Source organism: Corythoichthys intestinalis, chromosome 18 (assembly GCF_030265065.1).
Source record: "Corythoichthys intestinalis isolate RoL2023-P3 chromosome 18, ASM3026506v1, whole genome shotgun sequence".
In the NCBI taxonomy this organism is placed as follows: Eukaryota; Metazoa; Chordata; class Actinopteri; order Syngnathiformes; family Syngnathidae; genus Corythoichthys; species Corythoichthys intestinalis.
Window position 1 is genome coordinate 9,577,341 of NC_080412.1, and position 27,442 is coordinate 9,604,782.

Below are 27,442 nucleotides of genomic sequence, written 5' to 3' on the forward strand. Positions count from 1 at the left end.
ACCTCACTGAGCTCGAGCTGTTTTGCAAGGAAGAATGGGCAAGAATGTCAGTCTCTCGATGTGCAAAACTGATAGAAACATACCCCAAATGACTTGCAGCTGTAATTGGAGCAAAAGGTGTCGCTACAAAGTATTAACGCAAGGGGGCCGAATAATATTGCACGCCCCTCTTTTCAGTTTTTTATTTGTTAAAAAAGTTTAAATTATCCAATAAATTTTGTTCCACTTCACGATTGTGTCCCACTTGTTGTTGATTCTTGACAAAAAATTAAAATTTTATATCTTTTTGAAGCCTGAAATGTAGCGAAAGGTTGCAAGGTTCAAGGGGGCCGAATACTTTTGCAAGGCACTGTATATATATACACACAGGGGTGCACATATTTTTTTTGCCCAGGTTCTCAGAGGAGGACCTGGAGATGTGACTTGGCCCTCAATGAGCTTGAGAGCCGACCCGCCTGATGTGATAAAATTATGACAAGCTTTACTTAGAGCCAATTACCTTTAATTCATTATATAAACAATTAACGCTTGATTAACATCAATTGGCACAACAAAATTGCCATTACTTTGAAGTGAAATGTAAAGAAATAAACATAAAAGCACTAATTCAAAATAAAGGGCATTCATATGCGGCTCTCACATTAACTCCAAGCCTTTGTAAAAGTGGGATGTCCTCCTCATAAGAGCTCATTGAACGTGCATGTTTAGCTATGAGAAATGCGAGCAAAAACACGTTTGTCAGTGCATGGCGCTGTTCTTCAATAACTTTATTCCGCCACTTGTCCATAGGGCGAGTGGAGTCCTGTCTGACATCGATAGATTGTTTAATTGCCACATGCTCTGTTTTTTTCGTGCTTTTCATAGTTTGGATGGCTAAAATTCTTTGACCCTACATAAAATGCGCTGCTCTTATTAGCGACATTGGGATTCTCAAGGCAAATGTTGCACCACATTTCCGTGCGAGCATCATTTGCTTCTAGCCATGGTACCTCCTGCAGCCACTTTTCAGCAAAAGTCCTTTTTTTCAGTAGCTCCGGTGACGTCTCTGTCGTCTGTCTGTCTTTTGACGGGGGTGGGGGAACACGGAAATAATTACTCAGTGGGGCCTGCCTCTATGATATTTTGAGAAGTGATTTTCTCGTGTCCGCCGCAAATACAGTGGTCAGCCATTGGTACGCAAAAGCGTATGGAAACCGTTGAGGGCCAGCGCGTTTGTCTACGTCCAGTACGCATGCGCGCATGCGGACCAGTTATGTGCACCCCTGTATATACATATATATATATATATATATATATATATATATATATATATATATATATATATATATATATATATATATATATATATATATATATATACACATATACTCACCGGCCACTTTATTAGGTACACCTGTCCAACTGCTCGTTAACACTTAAGTTCTAATCAGCCAATCACATGGCGGCAACTCAGTGCATTTAGACATGTAGACATGGTTTAAGACAATCTCCTGCAGTTCAAACCGAGCATCAGTATGGGGAAGAAAGGTGGTTTGGTTTGAGTGACTTTGAACGTGGCATGGTTGTTGGTGCCAGAAGGGCTGGTCTGAGTATTTCAGAAACTGCTGACCTACTGGGATTTTCCCGCACAACCATCTCTACGGTTTACAGAGAATGGTCCGAAAAAGAAAAAATATCCAGTGAGCGGCAGTTCTGTGGGCGGAAATGCTTTGTTGATGAAGGTAGTACGTCGAACTTTGAGGCAGATGGGGTACAGCAGCAGAAGACCACGCCAGGTGCCACTCCTTTCAGCTAAGAACAGGAAACTGAGGCTACAATTTGCACAAGCTCATCGAAATTGGACAATAGAACATTGGAAAAACGTAGCCTGGTCTCGATTTCTGCTGCGTCATTCGGATGGTAGGGTCAGAATTTGGTGTCAACAACATGAAAGCATGGATCCATCCTGCCTTGTATCAACTGTTCAGGCTGGGGGTGGTGGTGTAATGGTGTGGGGAATATTTTCTTGGCACTCTTTGGGCCCCTTGGTACCAATTGAGCATCGTTGGAACGCCACAGCTTACTTGAGTATTGTTGCTGACCATGTCCATCCCTTTATGACCACAATGTACCCAACTTCTGATGGCTACTTTCAGCAGGATAATGCGCCATGTCATAAAGCTGGAATCATCTCAAACTGGTTTCTTGAATATGACAATGAGTTCATTGTACTCAAATGGCCTCCACAGTCACCAGATCTCAATCCAATAGAGCATCTTTGGGATGTGGTGGAATGGGAGATTCGCATCATGGATGTGCAGCCGACAAATCTGCACCAACTGTGTGATGCCATCATGTCAATATGGACCAAACTCTCTGCGGAATGCTTCCAGCACCTTGTCGAATCTATGCCACGAAGAATTGAGGCAGTTCTGAAGGCAAAAGGGGGTCCAACCCGTTACTAGCATGGTGTACCTAATAAAGTGGCCGGTGAGTGTATATTAGGGCTGTCAAAATTATCGCATTAACGGCGGGAATTTAAATTTTTTTGGATTAATTTTTTAAAATTAATCACGTTAAAATATTTGACGCAATTAACGCACATGCCCCGTCAAAATCAAAAAGATTGAAATGACAGCACAGTGTCATGTCCACTTGTTACTTGTGTTTTTTTGAGTTTTGTCGCCCTCTGCTGGCGCTCGGGTGCGACTGATTTTAGGACCATGAGAATTGTGTAATTATTGACATCAACAATGGCGACCTACTAGTTTATTTTTTGATTGAAAATTTTACAAATTTTATTAAAACGAAAACATTAAGAGGGGTTTTAATGTTAATGCCATCCTGTTGATTTATTGTTATAATAAATAAATACAGTACTTATGTACAGTATGTTGAATGTATATATCCGTCTTGTGTTTTATCTTTTCATTCCAACAAAATGGCATATTATATAGATGGTTTGAATTGCGATTAATTACGATTAATTAATTTTTAAGCTGTGATTAACGCGATTAAAAATTATAATCGTTTGACAGCCCTAATATATATATATATATATATATATATATATATATATATATATATATATATATATATATATATATATATATATATATATATATATATATAGTCAGTGGGGTATTTGATACACTGCCAATGGGTTTTCCCATTGGCAGTGTATCAAATACTTGTTCTCTCCACTGTATGAGTCTCCATGAGCAGCGGCATCAAAATATTAAAAGTCGTTCCATAATAAAATCCTGATTACCGGTAATCATTTTTTTAATACAAGTATAGGAAAACTAAAATGGCTATAAAAATCTTAGATTTTACACTAAATGCACAAAAATCACCAAATGCAGAGATAATCACCTCTATAGTAAGGATCAACAGCGATATTTAACATATCATGGAAGTCTTTACCAGAAATAGCAACTTAAATGTCATGTGTAGATAAAACAAAATCCAACTTGGTGGCCGTCACAAAACAAAGAGCTTTTTAAGTTGAAAATTCTAGTAAATAAATGCTTAAATCGCTCAATTTCTATAGCAATGAATGTAAAACAGTCTAGATTCTTGGTTAAAAGCAAAAAACGGGCAGTTAACGTTCAATTTCAATTTTTTTCCCATTAATTTCATTGTTTTCACAACGTTTCAAAATGCATGCTATTTAATATCATAATTACCTTGAATCCTCGAGCAAATCACTCTTGAGACACTCTTGCCTGTTTGTATGCCGTAAACCCTACGTCCTGTGTCCACCTAAATCCAGCGTTGGAACGCAGCGTGTGTTTGAGTTTATCACAGTGAAAGCCAACTCAACGTTCTGTCTGGGTGGGCCCCCTACGGGAAGGCGTGGCACAATGTCTGTGGGAGCTGTCTTGTCAACTGATGGTGGAGTCTATGATACTTTTTCACTTGTACTTGAGTATATTTTTTTGGATGAGTGCTTTTACTTGATTAATATTATTTTAAAGTAACGCTATTCTTACTTGAGTAAAAATTTTTGCTACTCTACCCACCTCTGGTTATTTATCTATTTTTTTAATTATTACAGGAGGAGAGGAGTCTGCATGTAAAGGTATCTCTCTGGGGGGGGCTCACTTGTCTGCAGTTAAGTTTTGAGTACGAAAGACTCTCAATATCTCAACTTCTTAAATGTTTGAATGCGTTATGCCAGTTGAACAGCAAATCATACAAAATATGCCCACATCAATTCAATGTCACATTAGCATCAGCAAGTTCGGAGGTTTATTAATGTCTTAGCAGCAGGTTTGAATTGTAAAGTAACAAAGACATACACACTTTAAGACCATCAATGAAAGAAACAAGGTTTGCATTTTTTTTTCTCTTCAGTCACAGTTTGTGCTGTCTCTTTTAGTAGTGTTGCTCAAAACATGGTGGAAGGGAAAAAAAAAAAAAGAGAAGTCCCCAGCGTGCTTCGTAAAAGTGATGGAGAGAAAACATGATTACGTCCACATGAAAGTATTGTGACTCCCATGTCAATGATTAAACGATGTATTGCAATGACAGGTTTATGTTCAGTTCAATCCGCCGATCACCAGTCTTCTTTAGCGCTCTTTCATCGAACCGTTATGACATGGCACTTATGTTAAACGAGTGACAGGAAAAAAAAAAACATTCACATAATAAAATACTGTAACTCATCTTTTCTCCTTTGAATAATTTAAAGGCTGCAAAAGAACACAGCACATTGTCACTACATTCCTCTTGTGGGTAACCCATACTACTGAATTGGAAAGCATCTTTTGGTGTTTACAAAGAAAGGAAGACTGTTTGAATGGTATTTATATATTCAAGGTGCAATGATGAGAAAATGGAACACTTCGTCTTGACATTTACATAATGCCTCCGGTTGTAGCTGCAGAGTGGATCGCTTGTTTTCAGGAACTGATGCACATCGTGTCAAAATGGCCACGTTGATATTCACATTTATGCTCTAATGTTGTCGGACATGTAAAAGAATGAAAACATGGCCGACAAACAGTACGTCTGCTGCGCTCACCGCCAATAATTTCTTGATTTACATGTGTTGATAATACATACATTTAACACATCTCTCACAAACACACTGACAACTCAATCTGCTAGATGGTCTTATTTGGGTTGTTGGCCAATAGAGGAAACATAGGAATATAAAAATACAAGCATATTTGTATTTCCTGTTGCTCTTCCCTGGTGAAAGTGGCTCATACAACTAGATATTGGTGTATTTATATACTCTACGTAATTCGTTAGTGGCTTCTAATTTGCATATTTTCCTTTAAATGTGATGTTTTCTTTTGACTTAAGTGGATTAATACAAATGTTTTACGTTTACCCTTTTCACTTCGATGTACTGTTTTATTAGCGCAGGGTTTATTGATATACATACAAAGATAGGTATATACAATTCATGATTTCGAACAGATTCGCATTTGAACTTCCTATCGGACAATCTGGACTTCAAAATAAAGGATGCAACAGTACACAGAGTTTTTCTCTCACTTGATTTTTTTTTTTTTTTTTTTTACAATTCTTCAGACATCATGTTAAATTCTGTAGGGAAAATGAGTTATAAGGATATAGAACAAAGGTCTATGAAGGGGAGGCAGAGGGCACTTCCTCATTATTCATATAGCAGATCAAGAAGGAGTCACTTGTAACTGTGGATGGAAGACAACCCTACTTTGTGAGTAGTGAACCGTGATTGTAAAATGGTTCCTCGCACTAAGTTATTGCAATTTCCCCAAATGATTTCAAGAACATAAAAAGTCAAACAAGTGCACTAAGAGGCTATTAGATTTCATGCAGTGTTTAGATTTTGTGTACAAAGGCATTATGTCAAATAGTGTCAGTGTGAGCATCTCTTTGACAGCTCCCTTTTTCGAGATGGATTTTAAAAATAAAGTATATTTAACGACATCCCAAAAAACAAAAACAAAACAAAACAGGTGGTTAACACCAGCATTCCATGAATACCATGTGTTGGGATTACATGTCTTCAAGATTTAGTATGTTTTAAGTATCTAAGGTGCATGACTGGGGATGAGAAATCATATCAAATCACATTTGCAACTACTTCATATTTCATTTGATTTGATCTCTCACTACGAGAGAGGATTAACTTAAAAAAGTATATTGCTTCAAAAGTTTTTAATTATTGTGAACATCTCATTCACCTCTTTTTCAGGTGTGTCTAGACCGACTGACTGACAGACAGAGACAGACATGGTATAATCAGTCACTGAAACATAGAAAGATGAATCCAAGAGATTAAACGATGACAACCCCCACCGAAAGGTGGCCTAATGCAAGCGCTGATGCACTGCTTTAGGTAGAGTAGAGGTTGGCTAAGAGATGAGTTACAATAGTTCTGTCCATGGGTGCTAACCTCATCGTGTTCCAGCTCTGTGATTGAGGCTCTGCAAGCATGCGTCCCATTCATACAACCGCCAATTGTCAGTGAATAAAACACAGGCATAACTCTTCATTTGCTCTTTCCAGAGGTGCTAGAGCCCCCCGCCCCGCCCTCCAGCTTGTCAGCAATTTCGGATGTGTCTAACTTGTCGGAGCCGTCCCCTTTCTCTGACCTCTCCTTCTCAGATCGCTCCTCGCCAACTAACTCGGATCTCTCTGACCTGGCGTCCGCATCGCCCTCAGACCTCTCCTTCCTCTCGGAACGGTCAGGGTCCATGCCTGATGTGCCGGGCTTGTCCCACTTAACCATGGCCTCGTGCTCAGTTATGCAAGTGGTGATGTTGGATGTCCAAGCCTTTAGATCCTCCTGCAATGCAAAGATGTTATAGTTTCTATGGGTTGCACAATTTGAGATTCCGCCAATATTCTCTGAATAGGCAGAGCCTCCGCACCGCATAAGCAGGGAACACTCTTTGCCTTGGGCGCAGAGGTGGATAGTGGCTGGTGGCTGCCTCACCAGCCACACTACTTTATCTCAATAGTTAAAATACCTACGCCAACGCATGCATATCTATCAAAGACAGAGGGCGCTGCAGCGCCGCCTTGCAGTTACGCAGCGAAGCGGGAGAAAGAAATAGAAATTGCAGCATGGCCCCAACGCGGCCTGCTTGAATTAGCTTGAGCAGATATCTGCAGCCATCTGAATATCCACTTGTCATGTTTGTGTGTTTTCTCAGTTCTTTTTTCATTATTCAGCACCTGATTGAGCCAGATTGGTGGGGTAATGCGACACACCTGTGCTTGATTAGGAAAGCTCAATATTTAAGGATGCCTGACACCATCTGCAAGTGTCGGACTATTGCTTGCTACTTGCCTTGCTTATCGCTGTGTGTACCTCATCATCCTTCGTGTTTCCCGACGTTCTACGGTCGTGTTCTGGTTTGATCATTTTTACTTTTGTGCTCTATTGGACTTTGTAGTTAGATTTTTGTACTCTGTTATAGTTGCGTATTCTAGCGTACTCTTAGTTTTACTTTGTTAAACTCGCGTTTTTTGGCGTGCTTCCTTTGTTGCACTTAAAAAATACAAACATTCACTATTACTGATCTCCTGGTCTGTGGTTGGGAGCCATATCAACGGCTTGCCGTTCATAACACCAATCGGGACGAAGTGGTCTAGGGTGGCCCTCGAACAAGCTGAGAAACAACCTGTCGGCGCGAGGAGCGTGAGTAACAATGTAGCTAGACGTGCAGAGTAAACACAAAATGTTTATTTGTATTCATTTATCAAAATTTGTACGAAAATACGTAAAATGGCTTTGTTTAGTGCATATATATGGTTGCAAAATCACAACATAGGCTCTGTGGTCTATCAATATGAAAATTAGCTAAAAAACAACACTATGGTGCAAAAAATAGAATAAAAATATAAATTTAAAAGTTTTAAAGTATTCTAATGTCACTGGAAAGTAATGTTCTGATTGATAGAATGGCTAAAAAAAGTAACTTGCTAAAGAAACTTTTGATCCCTCAGCATTAGGGTGTTTTGTTTTAGCTATTGAAGATTGATGATGATTAGGGGTGTGACAAAATATCAAAATGGTGCTATATCGTGATACTTTGTGTCCCAAAAGGTTATCGATATGCTCCTGCCAAGAATCGAGATAGTGGTCATTAAATGTTACTTTTATAGAGCAAGTGCAGGGAAATATATATGGAATCACTCCATTCTGAGGAAAAAAATATGGAATCATGAGAAACAAACAAAGAAATAACAATCAAAACACCTCTGTAGTTATTTAGTAGCACCACCTCTGGCTTTTATGACAGCTTACAGTCTCTGAGGCATGGACTTGATGAGTATTCTTCATCAATTTGGTGCCAACGACCAACATATTTTCAATTGAAGGGATAAGAAAGCTGTCTAAAATTTCAATGTAAACTTGTGCATTTATTGAAGATTTAACCACAGTCATCTCCCCATTGCCTTTGCCTGACATGCAGCCGCATATCATGAAGGACTGAGGGAACTTTGATGTCTTCTTCAGGCAATCATCTTGGTAAATCTCACTGGAACGGCACCAAACAAAAGTTCCAGCATCATCATCAGGGATGGCAGCGAATGCCTCCCAGTTCAAATTGATTGGGCGTCTACTCGTGATAAACTAATTCCAATTCACACTAGAAACTTGTTTTTCTCTTAATTAGTTGTTTGTAGAATATCCTAGAATGATTTCCTGACCAATGTATTGATAATCGTTGTATCGCCATATCGTCAGATCATTGTTATCGTGAGCTTTGTATTGCAAATCGTATTGTATCGTGAGGCACCAAGAGGTTCCCACTCCTAATGATGATTGCTTCTTTGGTTCTTTTGAAGGCAGTTTTTTTTCTTTAGTAAACAATGACTTGAATTGCAGACATTTAAACGTAATATTGCTTGGCCTTTTTTCTGAATATTGATTTAAATAAAAAAACAATATTGATGTGGATTTGCTGTGGATATAGCATGCTTCTATTTGCTTCTACAGTTGTTTAAAACAATGCTATTACGTAAAAATATGTTGTTGCATTGTTTTTGGTTTGCAGACAATCTTTATTTATATTTTATTTATTTACCAGTTCACTTGTTCCAATTGTTCTTAATTGGTAATACAATCATATATTTAAAATGTCTGCATTAATATGTCTTTGCGGAAGTACAAGCAGAAGTCGGTAGTAATGCGTTACATGTACTCCACTACATTTACTTGTGTAATTTTTTGAGAAAAAATGAACTTCTAAGAGTAGTTTTACTAAGCTATACTTTTTACTTCTACTTGAGTAGATTGGCTACACAAGTGTCGTTACATTTTACCTCTTTATTTTATGTTGGATTAATTTTTTTCTGCCAGCGATGCCATGAGTAGAGAGGTGCCTGGTGGGTAGCTCTACCGATTTCACCAATTAGACGTCCAACAGTAATCACATGACTCCATTATACCAATCAGACGCAAGCTTGCCGTTCTATCTTCACGCCAGGGGCTTCAATCATGTGGTGTCTTTTAAGCACCGTAAAAAATGAAGTATTTGATATAGAGTGCTGCCTAGAAAGCGTGGATTTTAACCTCTGTCCCAGCTTTTATTTGGCGCCAATTGACCACGGAAAACCGGAGATATGATCATTTTATTTTCAAAATAGTAATTATGAAGGAACTCTTCACTATTCAAAGTCGGAACTATTTTCTCCACCAGAGGGCAGTCATGATCTTTGGACGAATAATGCTTCATATATGTAATTTTTTTTCTCTCCTCAGAATTCAATTATCTTTTTTTTTTGTATTTCTTTGGTTTAATGTGATTATGTAATGTATTATTGTACAGTATCATTATAACAATAGTCCATATTGATATCTTTGTGCTCGGAATAAAAATATCACTGTTACCAAAAAAAAATAAAAATCCAACAAAAATATAAGCAGTTACTCACAATGTTACTCATTATTTGAATATTCTTTTCACCAAATACTTTTTTACTTGTACTTGAGTACATTTTATTGGATGAGTACTTTTACTTGAGTAATATTATTTGGAAGTAACGCTACTCTTGAGTAAAATTTTTGGCTACTCTACCCACCTCTGAGTCCAAGTTTACTCTAATATGGGCTGGTTTGATTAGAGTCCAGGGCTGTTTTTAGTCCCGGTCCCCCCCGGCAGTACCGCGTTACATTTTCATTGTTACATTTACTTGAGTAACTTCTTGAGAAAAATGTACCTATTAGAGTAGTTTTACCACACGATACGTTTTACTTTTACTTGAGTAGATTTTTAAAAGAAGAAACACTACTCTTACTCCGCTATTTTGTACAGAGCCCCTAAGGTGACATGGAAGAAGAAGAAAAAAATCAGAGAGGAAAAAAAAAAGTTGACGTTAAAAAAAAGAAATAGTGCCCCTAAAAGGACACGAAAGATTTTTTTCTGTCAAAGCAAAAAAACAAACAAAAAAAAAAACACGAAAGTAAAAAAGGTCGAAGCAAAAAACAGAAAATGCTCCGGAAAAAAAAAGACCCGGAAGTCAAAAAGAAAAGTTGAGGTTGAAGCAAAAAAAATGTTTTATTTTCTTTTTTTTTTTTTACGTCGAAGCAGAAAAAGAAAAGTTGAGGTTGAAGCAAAAAAAAAATATATTTTTTTACGTCGAAGCAAAAAAAAAAAAAAACACAACACAACTTTGAAAAAAAAAGTTAACATCAAGGCATAAAAAAAAAAAAAAAATGTTGGAAGATAGTTGTGCCTCCAGGTCAGTTTGAGTTTTGGAAGTCAAAGGACGGATTTTTGTCTTTGCAATTGGTTGCGAATGAAGTCAACAAGGACCGCCAAATCACAGAACGTTTTCCGACGAAAATGTCCGGTTGAGTTTAAAACTCGCTTCAAAGGTCTTCTGCTTATTTGGAAACCGTGCTTAATATCAAGAATTGATCTTATGTCATCATATTTTAGGCCTATTTCAAAGTAAAACTCAATTAACCTGCTCCACGGGTGATCACGCCCCATTGTTGCCATTGTTTACATGCAAAACGCACATATAAAAAAGTGGAATTATGTGTTTTTAATTTTTTTTTTTTTTTTTTACTTCCGGGTCTTTTTTTTTTTTTTCTCGGGGCAATTATTTTTTTTTTTTCACTTTCGTGTTTTTTTTCCCAGGCATTTTTTTTTTTTTTTGCTTCAACCTCAACTTTTCTTTTTTATTTACGGGTCTTTTTTTTTCCGGGGCATTTTTTTTTTTTTTTTGCTTTGACAGAAAAAAGTCTTTCGTGTCCCTTTAGGGGCACTATTTTTTTTTTTAACGTCAACTTTTCTTTTTTCCTCTCTGTTTTTTTTTCTTCTTCTTCCATGTCACCTTAGGGCAGGGGTGGGCAAACTATTCCACAAAGGGCCGCAGTGGGTGCGGGTTTCTGTTCATACCCATCATGAGGACAGCCTTTCACCAATCTGGTTTCTTACAAGTGCTATCAGTTGATTGCAGTCAGGTGCTTCTTGTTTCCACTGAAACCTCATTGGTTAAACTGTCTGTGCTGAATCAGTTGGAACAAAGACCAGGACCCACTGTGGCCCTCGAGGACCGGTTTGCCCACCCCTGCCTTCGGGGCTCCGTAATTTTGGGCTACATTAGAGTCGTTACACGTTTCCTCTTTATTCCACATATTGACTTTATTTTTGCCAGAGATGCCGGCAGTGGTGCTACCTGCTTCACCAATGAGATGTCGCAACAATAAACACAAGACGCCATTATTCCATTCAGATGTAACAAGGTTTTTTTCTTCACAAGAAGGCACTCATGCTTTTTGGACGGGTAATGGGTTACAGTGTTCTGGTCTAAATTTGATTATTTTTGCGTCATCTTTTTGGCATAATACGTTCATGTAATAGGCTCAGCAATTCAGCAGGGTAACGGTCCTCGGAGCATTTGCTTCCGGGCCACAGAGAAATAATACATAATTTGTTAACGACCGCAATCTGGCCCATGCCTCTTGACTAATCGTAGTAGAGATTTTTGTACGTCGCGTCTAGTGGTTGGCCGGCATTACTGGGGTGTTTGCACACCTATAACAGCCCAGCATCAGTCAATGTACTGTAAACAGTAACTTTAGCTGCTGTTGGCTTTGGACAGGTTTTTTACAGGGAAAAGGCCATCTGCTAAGCCAGAATAGGAGCGTACAACCAAGTCTATTGTGTATAATATGTGGCTAAAAGCTGGAAAATGATGCAACAAAGGCGAATGCATGAGAACATCATACATCGTGGTGAACCGTATTGCTAAAGCCATGAAACCTTTCGCAATTGGAGAAGAAGTCATTATGCTGGATATTTACCGTCAAGTTTTAGGAGGGGTCGCTGTTAAAAATGGTTGATTCGGCTTATGAGGAGTTACATTTTCCCTGCACATAATGTTAGTTTTAAGCCCAGCCGTGTTATTTTACTGTTCCTTCTCAAAAAATGTGTATATTGTGATAAAGTTCATTATTTTCTGTAATGTACTGATAAACATTAGACTTTCATATATTTTAGATTCATTACACACAACTGAAGTAGTTAAAGCCTTTTATTGTTTTAATATTGATGATCTTGGCAAAAAAGTCAAGAAAAAAACAAAAATCTCTATCTCAAAAAATTAGCTTATCATGAAAGGGTACTCTAAAGAAGCTACTAACCTAATCATCTGAATCAATGAATTAACTCAAAACCCCTGTGAAAGAATACTGAGGCTTTTAAAAACTAGCCTGGTCCATTACTCAGAACCGCAATCATGGGCAAGACTGCCAACCTGACTGCTGTCCAGAAGGCCATCATTGGCACCCTCAAGCAAGAGGCTAAGACACAGAAAGATATTTCTGAGTGAATAGGCTGTTCCCAGAGTGCTGTATCAAGGCACCTCAGTGAGAAGTCTGTGGGAAGGAAAAAGTGTGGCAGGAGCTGCACAACCAGAAGAGGTGACCGCACCCTGAGAAAGATTGTGGAGAAGGGCAGATTCCAGACCTTGGGGGACCTGCAGAAACAGTGGACTGAGTCTGGAGTACAAACATCCAGAGCACAGGCGTGTGTGAAACAGAGGCAGAAGCGCCTGACCTCGGCTACAGAGAAGCAGCACTGGACTGTTGCTCAGTGGTCCAAAGTACTTTTTTCAGATGAAAGCAAATTTTGCATGTCATTCGGAAATCAAGGTGCCAGAGTTTGGAGGAAGACTGGGGAGAAGGAAATGCCAAAATGCCTGAAGTCCAGTGTCAAGTCCCCACAGTCAGTGATGGTCTGGGGTGCCATGTCAGCTGCTGGTGTTGGTCGACTGTTTTATCAAGGGCAGGGTCAATGCAGCTAGCTATCAGGAGATTTTGGAGCACTTCATGCTTCCATCTGCTGAAAAGCTTTATAGAGATGAAGATTTCATTTTTCAGCATGACCTGGCACCCGCTCACAGTGCCAAAACCACTGGTAAATGGTTTACTGACCATGGTATTACTGTGCTCAATTGGCCTGCCAACTCTCCTGACCTGAACCATAGAGAATCTGTGGGATATTGTGAAGAGGAAGTTGAGAGACACCAGACCCATCACTGTGGATGAGCTTAAGGCCGCTATCGAAGCATCCTGGGCCTCCATAACACCTCAGTAGTGCCACAGGCTGATTACCTCCATGCCACCCTGCATTGAAGCAGTCATTTCTGCAAAAGGATTCCTGACCAAGTATTGAGTGCATAGCTGATATAATGAATTGAAGGTTGACTTTTTTTGTAGTAAAAAACACTTTTTTGTATTGGTCGGATGAAATATGAAATAATTTTTTGAGATAGGGATTTTTGGTTTTTCTTGACTTTTTTGCCAAAATCATCAATATTAAAACAATAAAAGGCTTGAACTACTTCAGTTTTGTGTAATGAATCTAAAATATATGAAAGTCTAATGTTTATCAGTACATTACAGAAAATAATGAACTTTATCCAAATATGTTAATTTTTTGAGAAGGACTATTATAAATTTCCTGTCATTTTCTGCCATGCATTGCCGATCTGTGAAAAAACAGCCCATATCACACCAGTCCGTGGAACATAAAATGTTGGGGACCACTGGGCCATAGTACAGGATAATAATAGTTCATATAGATATTGGGCCAGAGAGCCAGAGTGAAATACTGGTTTTCAGGCAAAATGTAATTTTGGATTTTATTGGCCAAAATCGGCAGAGTGACGAGCATGAACCTGCCTAGCAAACTTAATCCATTATGGTCGTTTTCGAGCATGTTTGGATTAAAATACATTGATGAAACTCCTGGCGCCATGCTCGGGCCGCCCGAGACGCACTACATGCAGGCAAAGGCACACGGAGGATCAGGCAGCCATGTCAGGCATTTTAAGCACAAAATGTAGCCCTCTGAGGCGGATTGTGGCATTTATTGAGCTGCAATGCTCAGATAAATTGTTAATGAATGTGTGAAATGAAAGAATGTGAATGTTTTCGAGCACCATGAGAGCCTTCAGCATGGAGGATCTAGGTTCATTTTTGCGGACACCCAAAGCTCAGCTTTTTCGGGCACAATGATACCGAGAATTGGGGTGAAGTCCACGTTCTCAGACAAAATGTAACTTTGGCGTTTTAACCCCTTCTAGCCTAGTGTATCACATTTGATACACTCAGAATTTCATTATTTTGGGACTAATTTTGAATTTTGAAACAAAATTTAAAAAAATTAAAAAATGATGGATGCAAGTCAACACATGCATCTGCAGGTTCCATGAGAAAAAAAATCTGGACTTGGCTAGGGTTATAGATATTAGAGCGCTTATTACACATATTCATTTTGATTTTTCTTTTTCTACAAATTTGAAAAAAGTACCATTAGGACCGTATTTTTTAAGTTTTGGGATTCTCTGACAAATGCTTCATGTTGCAGGCATTTTATCTCATTTTTCACATATTTCTGTAGTTTTATTTTAAAAAATAATATTAAACCAATGATAACTGATATAGTTCATTAAAGTGTACATTTATATAGAAATGTAAAGTAAATAAAGTAATAACAATATATAAAATAGAATGTTAGTCACATTTTTTCGAGTCTGCAACAAACATCTATTATAACATCTATGAACCTCTTTATTTGAGGCACGTTAAAATAATTTTAAAGGGAACCTTGGACTTAAAGAATTGTAGGCTCTAATTAGCCACAATTCTTCAGATTTTCTAAAATATGTTATTAGAAACACATAAAATATTGTCATTGATTTAAAAATCAATTATATTTAGTACATTTTTCGACCTACAGAGGGCGCCATGTTTCATGTGTGCAATGGACGCTGGGGGTGATCACAAGGTTGGCCTGGACTGGGAGAATACCTGCGCTAGCTAGCAAGCGAAGCTAGTATGACGACTGGTATGATTTTGTCACATTCTGCTGCTGGTCAGAATGTTTTGTTGCAGAGCTGTAGGATAAGTTCCCAGCGTCATACCTGTATCCAATTCCAGCTCATCAGCAGTTTCTTTAAACCGATCCTAGGCAGGTTGCTGAGATATTGACTTGCTGCCATTTCATGGTTTGTACGTATATCCCTTGTTGCTAATTGCATCATTGCCTTGCTATTTTCGATTGTCTGCCTCTTACCGCGGTTTTCGCTCGGGTTTTAAAAAAAAAATATTTTTTTTTTATATTGATCCCGACCTACTGTCACGGACCCTTTTTGTGTCTACCTTTTTTACCGTTTTTTTTTTGGGGTGTTCAATAAACCTTTTTACGCAAGCCCTATGTTATTGTTGTCTGCTTTCTGTCTGAAGTGAGCCACGTTTTCTAATTCCGTGGTCAAGCCAGCCACACTTTATTTTCAGTTGCGTTTTCCTTTCAGGTTTTACCGCACAGACATGCTTTATAGGCAGGGGTGCACATAAGTGGTCCGCATGCGCGCATGCGTACTGGACGTAGACAAACGCGCTGGCCCTCAACGGTTTCCATACGCTTTTGCGTACCGATGGCTGACCACTATATTTGCGGCGGACACGCGAAAATAACTTCTCAAAATGTCGAAGAGGCAGGCCACACTGAGTAATTACTTCCGTGTTCCCCCACTCCCGTCAAAAGACAGACAGACGACAGAGACGTCACCGGAGCTACCGAAAAAAGGACTTTAGCTGAAAAGTTGCTGCAGGAGGTACCATGGCTAGAAGTAAATGATGCTCGCACGGAAATGCGGGACAAAATGTGCCGTGAGAATCCCAATGTCGCCGATAAGAGCAGCGTATTTTATGTAGGGTCAAAGAATTTCAGCCATCCAAACTTTGAAAAGCACGAAAATAACAGAGAGCATGTGGCAATTAAGCAAACTATCAATGTCAGACAGCACCGTACTCGCTCTATGGACAAGTGGCGGAATAAAGGTAATGAAAACAGCGCCGTGCACTGACAAACGTGTTTTTGCTCGTATTTTACAAAGCTAAACATGCACGTTCAATGAGGTCTTATGAGGAGGACATCCCACTTTTAAAAAGGCTTGGAGTTAATGTGGGAGCCGCATAATGCCCTTTATTTTGAATTGGTGTGTTTATGTTTATTTCTTTACATTTCACTTCAAAGTAATGGCAATTTTGTTGTGCCAGTTGATGTTAATCAGGCATTAATTGTTAATATAATTAATTAAAGTTAATTGGCTCTAAGTAAAGCTTGTCATAAATTTATCGCATTAGGCGGGTCGGCTCTCAAGCTCAATGAGGACCAAGTCACATCTCCAGGTCCTCCTCTGAGAACCTGGGCAAAAAAATTATGTGCACCCCTGTTTATAGGGAAAATCATGACTCTTAACATCACACAGAAGTATAGTCCTGTGGTCTACGCACTTGTCTGTCGCACAGGAAACGTGGATTCAAATCCCGCTGGAGACCTACATTTAATTGCTTTTGCTGTTTGTTTTGTGAAATATCTACAGTGCTGTCATGCTCATCAAATTTCCGCTCGGGTTAAAATTGGAAGGGCAGAACCAACGACATGTTTATGTAGCTAATGAGTGACACTGTGGTAGTACGGCAGCGCTACCCAGAGTGAATTCTGTCATCAGCAACAATGGCGACCTACTAGTTACACTAATTTTTCAAATTTTATAAAACCGAACATTAAGAGGTTCAGTTTCAGTTCCGTTCAGTTTAAGTTTATTGTCCCCTAAGAAGGGGAAACTTGTCTTACAACAGGTAGGCATACAGATAACACATCAAATAAGTCATACACATAAAATAAATAACACAGACTACAATTTAAAAATGCTATAGCAGTGTTTCCCACAGGATTTTAGGAGACTGTGTTGGGAGGGTCTCTGACCATAGGATTTTTTGAAACTGTGGTGGTGGGCTGCATCGGAGTCGGACAGCCACACCATGTCGTGCCACGGCGATTTTTTTTTTTTTTTTCATTATTTTTTTCCCCCAAGAAGAACCATAACAAAGATATATTTGAAATATTTCATTAGCTAGGCTAATGTTATAGCTCTCAGCTACGGTACATGTATGTAAAATGCGTTGCTGATTACAGCTACGTTACCCTATGTAATAATGCGACTTTTTTTCTCGTAGCAATAGTACGACTTACATCTCGTAGTGACTCAGGGTTGGCAACCCAAACTGTTGAAAGAGCCATATTTGACCCCCCCCCCCCCCCCCCCCCCAAAAAAAAAAACTGATACAGTATGTCTGGAGCAGCAAAAAATTGAAAGCCTTGTACAAGCCTTATAATTATCAATACTAGCTATATTAGCCTACTATAAAAATGAATAAGTTGGCTAGAAATACATAATTAGCCTTCATGATTAAATGTTTATTTTCCCTGCAGTGGATCCTATAGCGCACCACGTGACTACTCTGTTGTACGATGACACCACAAGTTTAACTTCATTACAATATTAATGAATTGAAAGAATGTTTGTATCATGTTTGTCCTCCTAGAAATCCTATTAAAACAAAAAATATATTTCCCTCCCCCATCTTTTTCCATTAAAAAAAAAAAAAAAAAAAAAAGCTCCGAAGCAGCACTAAAGAGCCGCATGCGGCCCAAGAGCCGCGGGTTTCAGACCGCCGTCGTAGCCCTCCTTTCTCCTTTTTATTTGACCCTCATAAGTACTACATTACCACAACAATAACAGTCCTTCTGTCAACTGACCCATTTACAGGACTGGGGGAATTCTAATGGCCGTGTAAAGTTTTTCTTGATTCGGTGAGAAGGTGAATAGTTTTTTCCCCGTTGTTCGTGAACTAAATTTCCACACAAACGCACATCGAGGTACCATTAACTTAGCAAGGAGAGGTATGAGAGTCATTTTTCGAGTGTCCCAGAGCTCGCGAAATTGGGGGGGGGCGCATTTATCCAACTTTCGTCAGCCGTAATTGTCTGAAGTTGGCGCGTCGGTGTTGTGCCGAAAAATAGCCACTCCACGCGAAATGTCCCCCCGACGGGAGCGCCCACACGTCACTCGTACAAACAGCCTTTTCTTACCAATCGATGGACACGGAAACGACGTTCTTGTACCGTGAATATGTATCATTTTACTCTGCTTGAACTAATAAATACTTTACTGTGACCAACGCTCTGAAAATAGAGCAAGGCTTTATTTTGGGCCCCGCCTCTCTGCGCAAGTTCAATCAAAGTTTGCTTTCCGTCCAAGACGGCCGTCCACCGCTCACTTTCGCCGAAAAGTCCGATCCAAACTATTGTAATGCCCCGGATATGGGGAAGAAGGAGAGAAGTCTGTATTTGCTTACCCACTTGATTGTGGTAACAATAATAAAGAAAAACAATAACAAAATAACAGCGGCCTGCTACGACATGCGACCGCTATCTCTCGCTATCTCGCTCGTTCTCCCATTCTTCCTACTCGTTCCCCTTGCGTCTCTTAAATGAATGAATAAATAAATAAAATACTACTCTAAAATGCTGCTCTCACTCGTGCGGGTAGTAGAGTGGAGTGGGCTACAGCTGTGTAATCGGCTGACTGACGCATCTGATTAGTATCTTTTTTTTTTTTTTTCGGCGGGGGGGGGAGGGGGGCGCAAACGAGACTGTGGCGGGCCCAAACGAGACTGTGGCGGGCCGCCACAGTCTCTTTCATTGGTGGGAAACACTGCTATAGACAGTTTCGCATCTAAGCGCAAGAAGAATTGTGCAAATTTAGCAACCTAAATGCACTTGGTAAGGGGGTTTGAATATCAAATTTGATATTATTATTACTCATACTAATATTTATCTTTTAAGAACCACAAGTCTTTCTGTCCATGGTTCCCTTAAATAAACAACAAAACAAAAAAAGTTTATCCATACAACTTGATAAATTCTCTTACCTCATCTTTTGCATGGAATACTAATAAGCTATTTCCATCGTTGACTCTGCGAGAAGGAAAAACAATGACGGTCAGTTTCTCAGGCATGCAGAACCTTAGACAGTATATTCAAAGGAGAATATTTTCTTTTTAAATGCCTATACAGGAAAAACACATTTGGAATTGGTCTTACTGAAGAATGAAGACATTCTTCTTCTTCTTGTATCCCAAAGATGGGTCAAAAGAGCAGTTAGAAAGGTCAACAGATGGCTCCCCATTGTATGTTGTATTGTGGTTCCTGGCATCCTTGTAGAAGGTCAGCTTGCCCTCTTTCAGCACACAATAGACGTTTACCCAGGATTTGCTGCAATTCGAATCACCAAATAGATCAGAGGCAAATATTTTTCTGAAAATGTTTCATTTTCACACAGATCTATTCCTTCATATAATCATATTTAACTGGCATTGTGTTATTGTATGAATGATTATAAGTGATATTTGAGTGTTTTTGAATGTGACTATAATACTGTTCTGTCAATGTCTGTCAGGTTGCTTATCTAAATTAGAGGGGATGATCATGAACTTTATTTCAGACACACTTTGGTTCACTCAAGACTTTCCGCACCGTCCAAAACAATCGTCACTTCTCACTTTTGCCGAGAAGTCCCCTCCCACATACACAATAAATGGACTGATGCTGAACACTTCAGCACTGGCTGCCGCTAGTTTGAAACGGCCTTTAGTGTTTGACATTCATACAGTTTTCTTCACAGAAAACTCACCAAATATTTTAAGCCATGGTTGCATTTCAGAAGGTGTAACCACAAGTCTTTGAGCTATTCACAGGTGCATAGACTTGTGTATAAATTTTCGAGTGGCGACCATAAGTTTACGTAGTTGGTGAATTAATGACTTGCGTGAGTGAGCGATGTGAAGTTTTTGCGCCTATGAATAGTGCAAAGACTTGTGGGTACTACTGTGACTTTATAGAGTTGGTGAATTCATGACTTGCATGGGTGTTCTGTCATCTTATACACAAAACAATAAGCCCGACTTGATCTGTCTACTAAGGGGAAGTTACATTTCTTTGTTAACTCTCGCAAGGACCAGAATACATTTTTATCAAATCTTGAACTGCATCAGACGGCTTTAACAGGCGCTTGCACTTCCTGAGCCGCAGATTGCCGGCCTCTAGTCTAGAGCTTAACCATATGTATATGAGCAGTGAGTTAGAGCAGTGAGTAAAGAGTTGTACTAAAATTTTTTAATACCAGTACTTTAGAAGAAATTGATCATACTGTATATAAATATCTGGCAATGAATCCAAGTGGACCATGTTCTGCACCTCCAGTGCTGAGAGGGCCGACCAGAGCTGTGACCGTCAGGTGGTCAGTGCCTGTTATTGTAGCAATTCCAAAACCCATCGGTGGAAGCAGTCGTAAGGGATGCCAATCAAGATGCAGGAGTCCTACCTGGTCTTTTTAGCCTATGGGACTCTGGAGTCAGGTGATGGGTATGGCTGGTTCAGCAGAATGGACAGCTTTCAAGAAATGTTGATCAACTATCAGGAGTTCCGGAGGTAAAGAGGTTCACTATCCACTCTATATTGGGGATGCGGTACTGCTGAACTCGCCCGGGGTGTGAGTCGTTGGGCTGAAAACTTTGAATACTTCAATTCCACTGACATGCTTTCTCATGAAGCAGCCCAGTTTGAGGACTCTGAGGCGGGCTTCGCTATCTCAGGGGTAAAAGTTACAAGGTGGTTAGAATGGTCCTCGGTGACAGGTGCATGAGATTTATCCAGCGGTTGTTATAGCACTGGATGTTAAATGGTTGTCCTGATTGATATGCCTCTGCAGCATTGTGTGGACATCAGGGACAATGCCTTTTGATTGGCAGACCGGATGTGGTGGGTCTATAGGGTCTTTTCCAACTACAGACGTCCCGTTCCTTAGACTCCCTTGTCAGGTATTGTATAGGTTTAGATTTACGTACTGGAGAGGAGTGTCTGTAGGTGGGGATCAGATCCGAGATCCTGGAGAAAGAGTGGGGGTTTTGTCCTGGTAGTGGACCAGTGGACCAGCTCTACAGCCTCACCAGGGTCCTTCAGGGTGCAAGGGAGTTTGCTTTAACAGTGTACATGTGCTTTATGGATTTGGAGAAGCCCTTCGACTGCATTTGTTAGGGTGTCATGTGGCGTGACCTCCAGGAGTAGGGCTGTTCGACCCTTGTACAACCTGTGTCAGAGGTCCACATTGATGGCACGAAGTCGGATTCCCATTCAATGACGGTTGGACTACGCCAAGTCTGCACTATGTCACTGATTCTGTTTAAAATTATGGGATAGAATTTCAAGTCCTATTCAAGGCATAGTAGGGTGGCCGGTTTGGTGACCTTAGCGTTGCATCCCTGTGTTTTTGCAGAGGCTGTGGTTCTATTGGGTTCATCAAGGCACGACCTCCAACTCTCGGTGGAGGGATTAACAGACAAGTCTGAAGCCGTTGGGATGAAAATCAGATCAACCTCTAGAAATATAAGACATTGGTGCAAAGTCAGAAAAGGGTAGTGTGCCCTCTCCAGGTCAGAGATGCGGTCCTGCCTCAAGTGGAGGAGTTGAAGTATCTCGGAGTCTTGTTGACGAGTGAGAGAAGAATGGAGCATGAGATCGACAGGTACCTCTCTACACACTCTGTAGTGATGTGGACTCTGTAAATATCTGTTGTGATGAAGAAGCAGCTGATCTGAATGTCCAGACTCTCAATTTACTGGAATAAGTATAGTTATTAGCTGGAGCGTGAGACCAAAAAAATATGATTCCGGATATAAGCAGCCGAAATTAGCTTCTTTCACGAGGTCTACACTCCCGCCAATTGAGATAGGGTGAGGCCCTCAATCTTTTGGGAGGGAGCCGACTGGGGCTGCTGCTCCTACTCATTGTCAGGAACCATATAAGGTGGCTTGGGCATCTTATCAGGATGCCTCCCTGGTGAGGTGTTCTTGGCATGTGTCATTGTGGGAGTGGTACACTCTGGACTGCTTGCCAGCCATTTACACAATTATCATTCACATGCACATCCACACCTACTGTCATACTACTCATTACTCATGTATCAATGTAAATGATAATGAATGAATGAAAGTCTGTAAGGACCAGTACTGGTTTCTACCTGGTGGGGCTCCTCTGCTGAGCTTCAAGATCAGATGTGGTGGCCTTTTTGCGATACAGGAATCCTTCATTGTGTGCTGTGTGTGACGGTGGCTGGGGCGTTGTCGGGGCACCGGTAGCTGGAGCTGATCGGGAGCGGCGAGTTTCCTCGGGTTCTTTTGGGCGGGGCCTCCTCCTCGGTTTGGGTCGGTCTCGAGCTCGAGGCCGACCATCAAAACGTGTCACAGGAGCTGAGAGGCTACTTGGAGGTCGATATGGCTCTCCTCTCGCCTGACAAAGCAGATTTTAAAAAATGTCTCAAACTATGATGTAAGTTGCACCACTCTGATTTATTGTAAGAGATAACTTACATGTGCTGCTTCTCTCTCCTGGACTTGTTCTACAATCTCTGCCATAGTAGATCGCTTTTCCCTGCAGTAATAGAGAGCAACATGGGTTGGCCATGAACAGAGAACACATTGAAAGCTGATCAGTCACAATTCTGGACACGGAAACAATACCGTTTTCCAATTGAAGATAGCTAAGAACAGTATTATATAACAATTTCCTCCCTGCAGCAAAAAATTTTGGGGGGCATGAAATGCAAACATAGAAAATATATGTCAAAATGCATTTTCTTGTGGGGAAAAAAAGAATCAATTAAACCTTTGAGGTGGTAGTCTTTGAAAGTGGTGTGTTTTCGTTGTGATCAGACAAGGCATGTGCGAATGCTTCACGTCCAAAACCACAATACCAAATCACAGCAGACCATGTGGTGCTAAGGAAAAAGCCATTCTTAACAATGTAGGGCTTTTTTTTTAGCCCATTGACAAAACAGTGACAAATGCCCTTGTATAAATTACACTTGTCCTGAGACAATATGTTTCTGTATTTACAGTAAAATTGATTCTCAAATACTATTGAAAATACTAAGTAGCTCTTAAGCACTAGCTATAATATATGGCTATGCTCAATTAGTTTTGATGAACTGATTTTGTATAATGAATCACAGGGTTTGATGCCTGCTGTTTTTATGTTTATGAATGAAATGCATCTACCATCCACGCACACGTCCACAGAGCTCAGAATCCGTCTGCCTATCCCCTGATTAATTTCACCAAAATTGTGTTAGCCTACCAGTGCAGAATATAGACCTGCTCTCTAATGGCACAAATTGTCCATCTGCTAGCAGTCTCTTCCAGGACACACTCTCGCTAGGTAATGCCCAGCTTCTCACTGAGCGATCTGCCATATTCTTAAACAAGTGCTGCGGATCTTGCAGTGATATGAAAATAAAAATGTCATTGTTTAACATTTAAAGTGCCTATGACAGCAAAAAGCATGTTTATTCATATTTTACGCTGTATTTTATGCTCCTGAATTAAACTGCTTGGATGTGTGTTGAAGCCAGGGGTCGCGTTAACCGAATATTTTCCTTCGTTGACCGTTTTTTTAAAACGGTGACGGAAAAAACAGAAGTCCGTCCGTCATTTTGACAGGTTGCAATTCACACCCCAGACCACAGGGTAGCGAGTGAGCATATTAATTAGCTATTGTCTCTCTTAATGCATGACGTCGTTGGCTATTCTGTCAGAATATTGCAGCGTCACCGGGGTCTGGCGGCAGCACCGTGATTGACACATCAACGCGAGGTTCTTATTGGTGCACCCGGTGTGCCAGCGCGTCATCCAATTGGTGGACTAGATTGCCGCCTGTGTATAGACAAGTTTCCGAGGTACTCTCGGTTTACTTCCTTATGTCTTCCTTCCCCTTCCGTTTCCGCCTGTTTACCATTGAAGTCAATGGCGGTGGAATCGAAGTTGGAAGGTCTTTATACAAGATCCCGGGAATGTTATTTTGATGTAGGCGGGTGGAGAACCAAGCCAAGGCCTCCATGCTTCGTACCATGTCGATTTCCAAACCATGGGTGCTCGTACTCGTCATACAGGAGGGAGGGAAGGAGACAAAACTGACAGCTCCTGCAGTCATGCCCTCGCTGTTATGGAAGGTAATGTGCTCTAAAAATAGGAAACCTAAAATCTGGCGCATGAAACGACTTGTTGCCTTTGCTATTGATATTACGATGATGATTGTAATTACGAAGTTTAATCATTTTTACAACAACTAGCTTCTGTTACTGCTGCTAGCCGCCTGTTGCTAATCGTGTTTGAATGCACCGCATAAATCCAAGTGTTACAAGTTTTTATTCGTTTGTTTACAGCTGGGAAACGCTGTTATAAAAGGGAAGACAACTTGACTTGTACGTTGATGGACATATATTGTTTGCGTTCCACAATGATGATGACAGCTCGACTCCAGGGAGAGGCCGAGAGAGAGGCAGGAATTGTGACAGGCGGTGGTACGCCGAGATCGCCGTGATCCAACTACGAACTTGTGAACGGTAGCATCTTTAAATATATGCTATTGGAGCTGAAATTACCGAGGACGGGAAAAAAGCACATCTAAATGCCGCCGAGGGTCTCCGTGATGTCGCTATTTGTTCACGAGGCTCCGGAGCTCTGCGGTCTGATATCACATTCTCGTATGCTATTTTTGCAATACTTTTATAAATGTGATTTATTGACCTGTTTTGGAGTGCACCAATCGTTTTAAATAAAACCAGAAATGGAATCATGTCTAAATGTTTTATTGCGATCAATGCCTGCAATAAAAAAAAGAATGACATACTATTTGTGTTTACATCATATGTACATAAACTTGTAGCATTTCCTTGTAACAAAACAATCCATGTCAGCCCTTCTGCAGTCGGCAAATGTAATATAACTTGTAATTTCACCACATTTTGGTCACTAATGGCCGTAGTATCAATCCATTCCTCACGTTAACACAGGCTGACCGTTGTTAATCATTTTGTCCACGAATGATCAACGAAGAGACACGAACTGCCATCCAATCTCATCTACGTGTCATCTAGGTCGTGCTGAATCAATTTTTGAAGATTCCATGGGTTGCTCTGGCTTGATTTCGTAGTTTTATCGTCGTCAATACACTGCTAATACACTGCTACTCAACCGGACCGGAAGTGCGAAGCAGACATTTTCCAAGATGGCGGTGCTCATATTTCGCTCAGGAAACTTGTCTATAGACCCCAATCACATGACGTCACAACTCCGCCCCCTGACTGGAGCAGCCATATTGTCCGTCAGCTCGTCGTGTTTACACATTACCGCTACGTACATGCCTCCTATTACGGCGTGTTTTTCTGCTCGTTAACATTAATAATCAAAATGGCGAAGGCGTGTGTGGCGGTTGGTTGCAGTAACAGAGAAGACAGACGGAGAGACTTGAAGTTCTACCGTATTCTGAGAGACCCGAAGAGGAGCGCAAGATGGACTGCTGTAATTCGACAAGAAATCTGGGCACCAAACGATCACCACAGACTATGTAGTAGTCATTTTATATCTGGTAAGATGCATTTAATATATATTTAGAAGATTTTGAGCTGACAACCACAATTAAGATCATTGTGTGACGTTGGTGATTGGAGTCTATATAGTTGCCTCTTTTTCTTTGGGAGTGGAGTTGTTTTGTTGGTGTTGTTGGCGGTAAGCAGAGTAAAAAGAGGGAGAAAAATACAACTTGTGTGTCTAATTTTTCGCCGCCAAGCAAGCATTACAATATTAATTAAAAATGAATGAAAACTAAATACTATTGAATATGTCATCATTTTAAAAATTTAAGTGACTGGTAAAAATAGATTATGACCGGATTTTTATGACCCTGTCAGTCAAAATGACAGACAACGAAAATGTCTAGCGCAACCTCTGGTTGAAGCGATCGATATATTTATTCAATTTTTTAAAAATCCAGCACCATGAAAATGAGTGACCTCCGGCCAGAGTCTGGACTGAGGAAGAAGGCGAATGTGACGTCAGCGGTAAAGATCGTCTTCACTATACAGCCATTACTATAGTATGCAGAAGGACAGTGGATTTAGCTGATTTTGCGTATTAATTTATTTTTCGCATCACGCTAGCCCAATGAGCTGCAGGCTTTTGTTGCTGCATCAAGGAGAGGCGTGTGAGCCTATTTGGTTTTCAAAAAGATCCTGTTCACCGCGACGAATAGGCAAAATAAGTCCAACAACCGTGGGACCATTGGACGGATGAGGAAGTGAGTAAGCTATGTGTTTTATATTATGTCAAATACTGGGATCATGGCACAAGTTTTAATAAGGAGGTGGCTTTCATTTTGTGGGTGACAATGCACGCTGTCCACCGAAAAGGCGGGAGTGGCCACCTCCCTCGCTCGACGGCTTGTCGCACACCATGGTCACTCACCAATGAGCGCCCATGCTCGGGCAGCGTTGCGCTCTCGTCTGCGGCTCTCAATTGTGTAGACACTTCCACACCTCTCAACGCTCTTGGTGTGCCCGCCGAGAGAGCGCTATTCTCGGCTTGGTGGAGCTCCCCGCTCTGACATCGGCTGGTTTGTCTACCGAGAATGCGCCACTTTCGGCGTTCATTCCTCAGCTGCGTCCCCGTCGACGAGCACTCCCGCCGGGGCCGCAACAGGGGAACGATGAGCCAAAACTTGCTCGCCACCGGGGGCTGGCCGATCGCTGAAGGCGATCACCCTCGCCGCTGTGTGTGACATGAGTTTTGTGTGATTTTTCGTTTTCGAAAGGCGAGAAAGAGACTTGGAAGAGCCGCTCTGTTCGGGTTAGCATGTAGCATAACTCTTTTGTTTACACTCTTTCCTTGTCTCCGAGTCCCCGCTGGGAAATGACAAGAGCCGGTTGCATAAAATACCGTCGGGAGGTTTGACCATTATGCAGTAATTTAACCCTGTCGTACTGAATAAATGCATTTTTAATATTTCATATTCCATTTAGCACAAGACTGATATTTGTCATGACCATACAATTTATTTAGCAATCAGGAAAAATACTTAGATACAAAGAATATCCTGTAAAAATATTGGAGAGAAAAAATCATGACATTTTACAGTATGCTCTAGTCATCAGCCTCGTGTTTGTTGTCGTTCTGAATCTTCCTCCTCCTCCAAATACGAATCAAACATATATAACTGAATGCCACAGTTCACACTTGAACCAGAATCGC

At 40.5% G+C, this 27,442-nt stretch overlaps 1 protein-coding gene across 2 annotated transcripts in view; it reads right to left on the reverse strand.

The window, feature by feature from the left end:
- Positions 1-3,318: 3,318 nt before the first annotated feature.
- sptbn4a (spectrin, beta, non-erythrocytic 4a) overlaps positions 3,319-27,442 on the reverse strand; it is a 103,371-nt gene continuing 79,247 nt past the window's right edge. For both annotated transcript variants that reach the window (XM_057820669.1, XM_057820668.1), the window contains 5 exons: positions 22,730-22,790; positions 22,381-22,649; positions 19,407-19,577; positions 19,235-19,280; positions 3,319-6,769 (listed from right to left, as the gene is read on the reverse strand). In XM_057820669.1, coding sequence (XP_057676652.1) covers positions 6,473-6,769; positions 19,235-19,280; positions 19,407-19,577; positions 22,381-22,649; positions 22,730-22,790 — 844 coding nt within the window. In that variant the 3' untranslated portion in view covers positions 3,319-6,472. The remainder of the gene's footprint in view (positions 6,770-19,234; positions 19,281-19,406; positions 19,578-22,380; positions 22,650-22,729; positions 22,791-27,442) is intronic.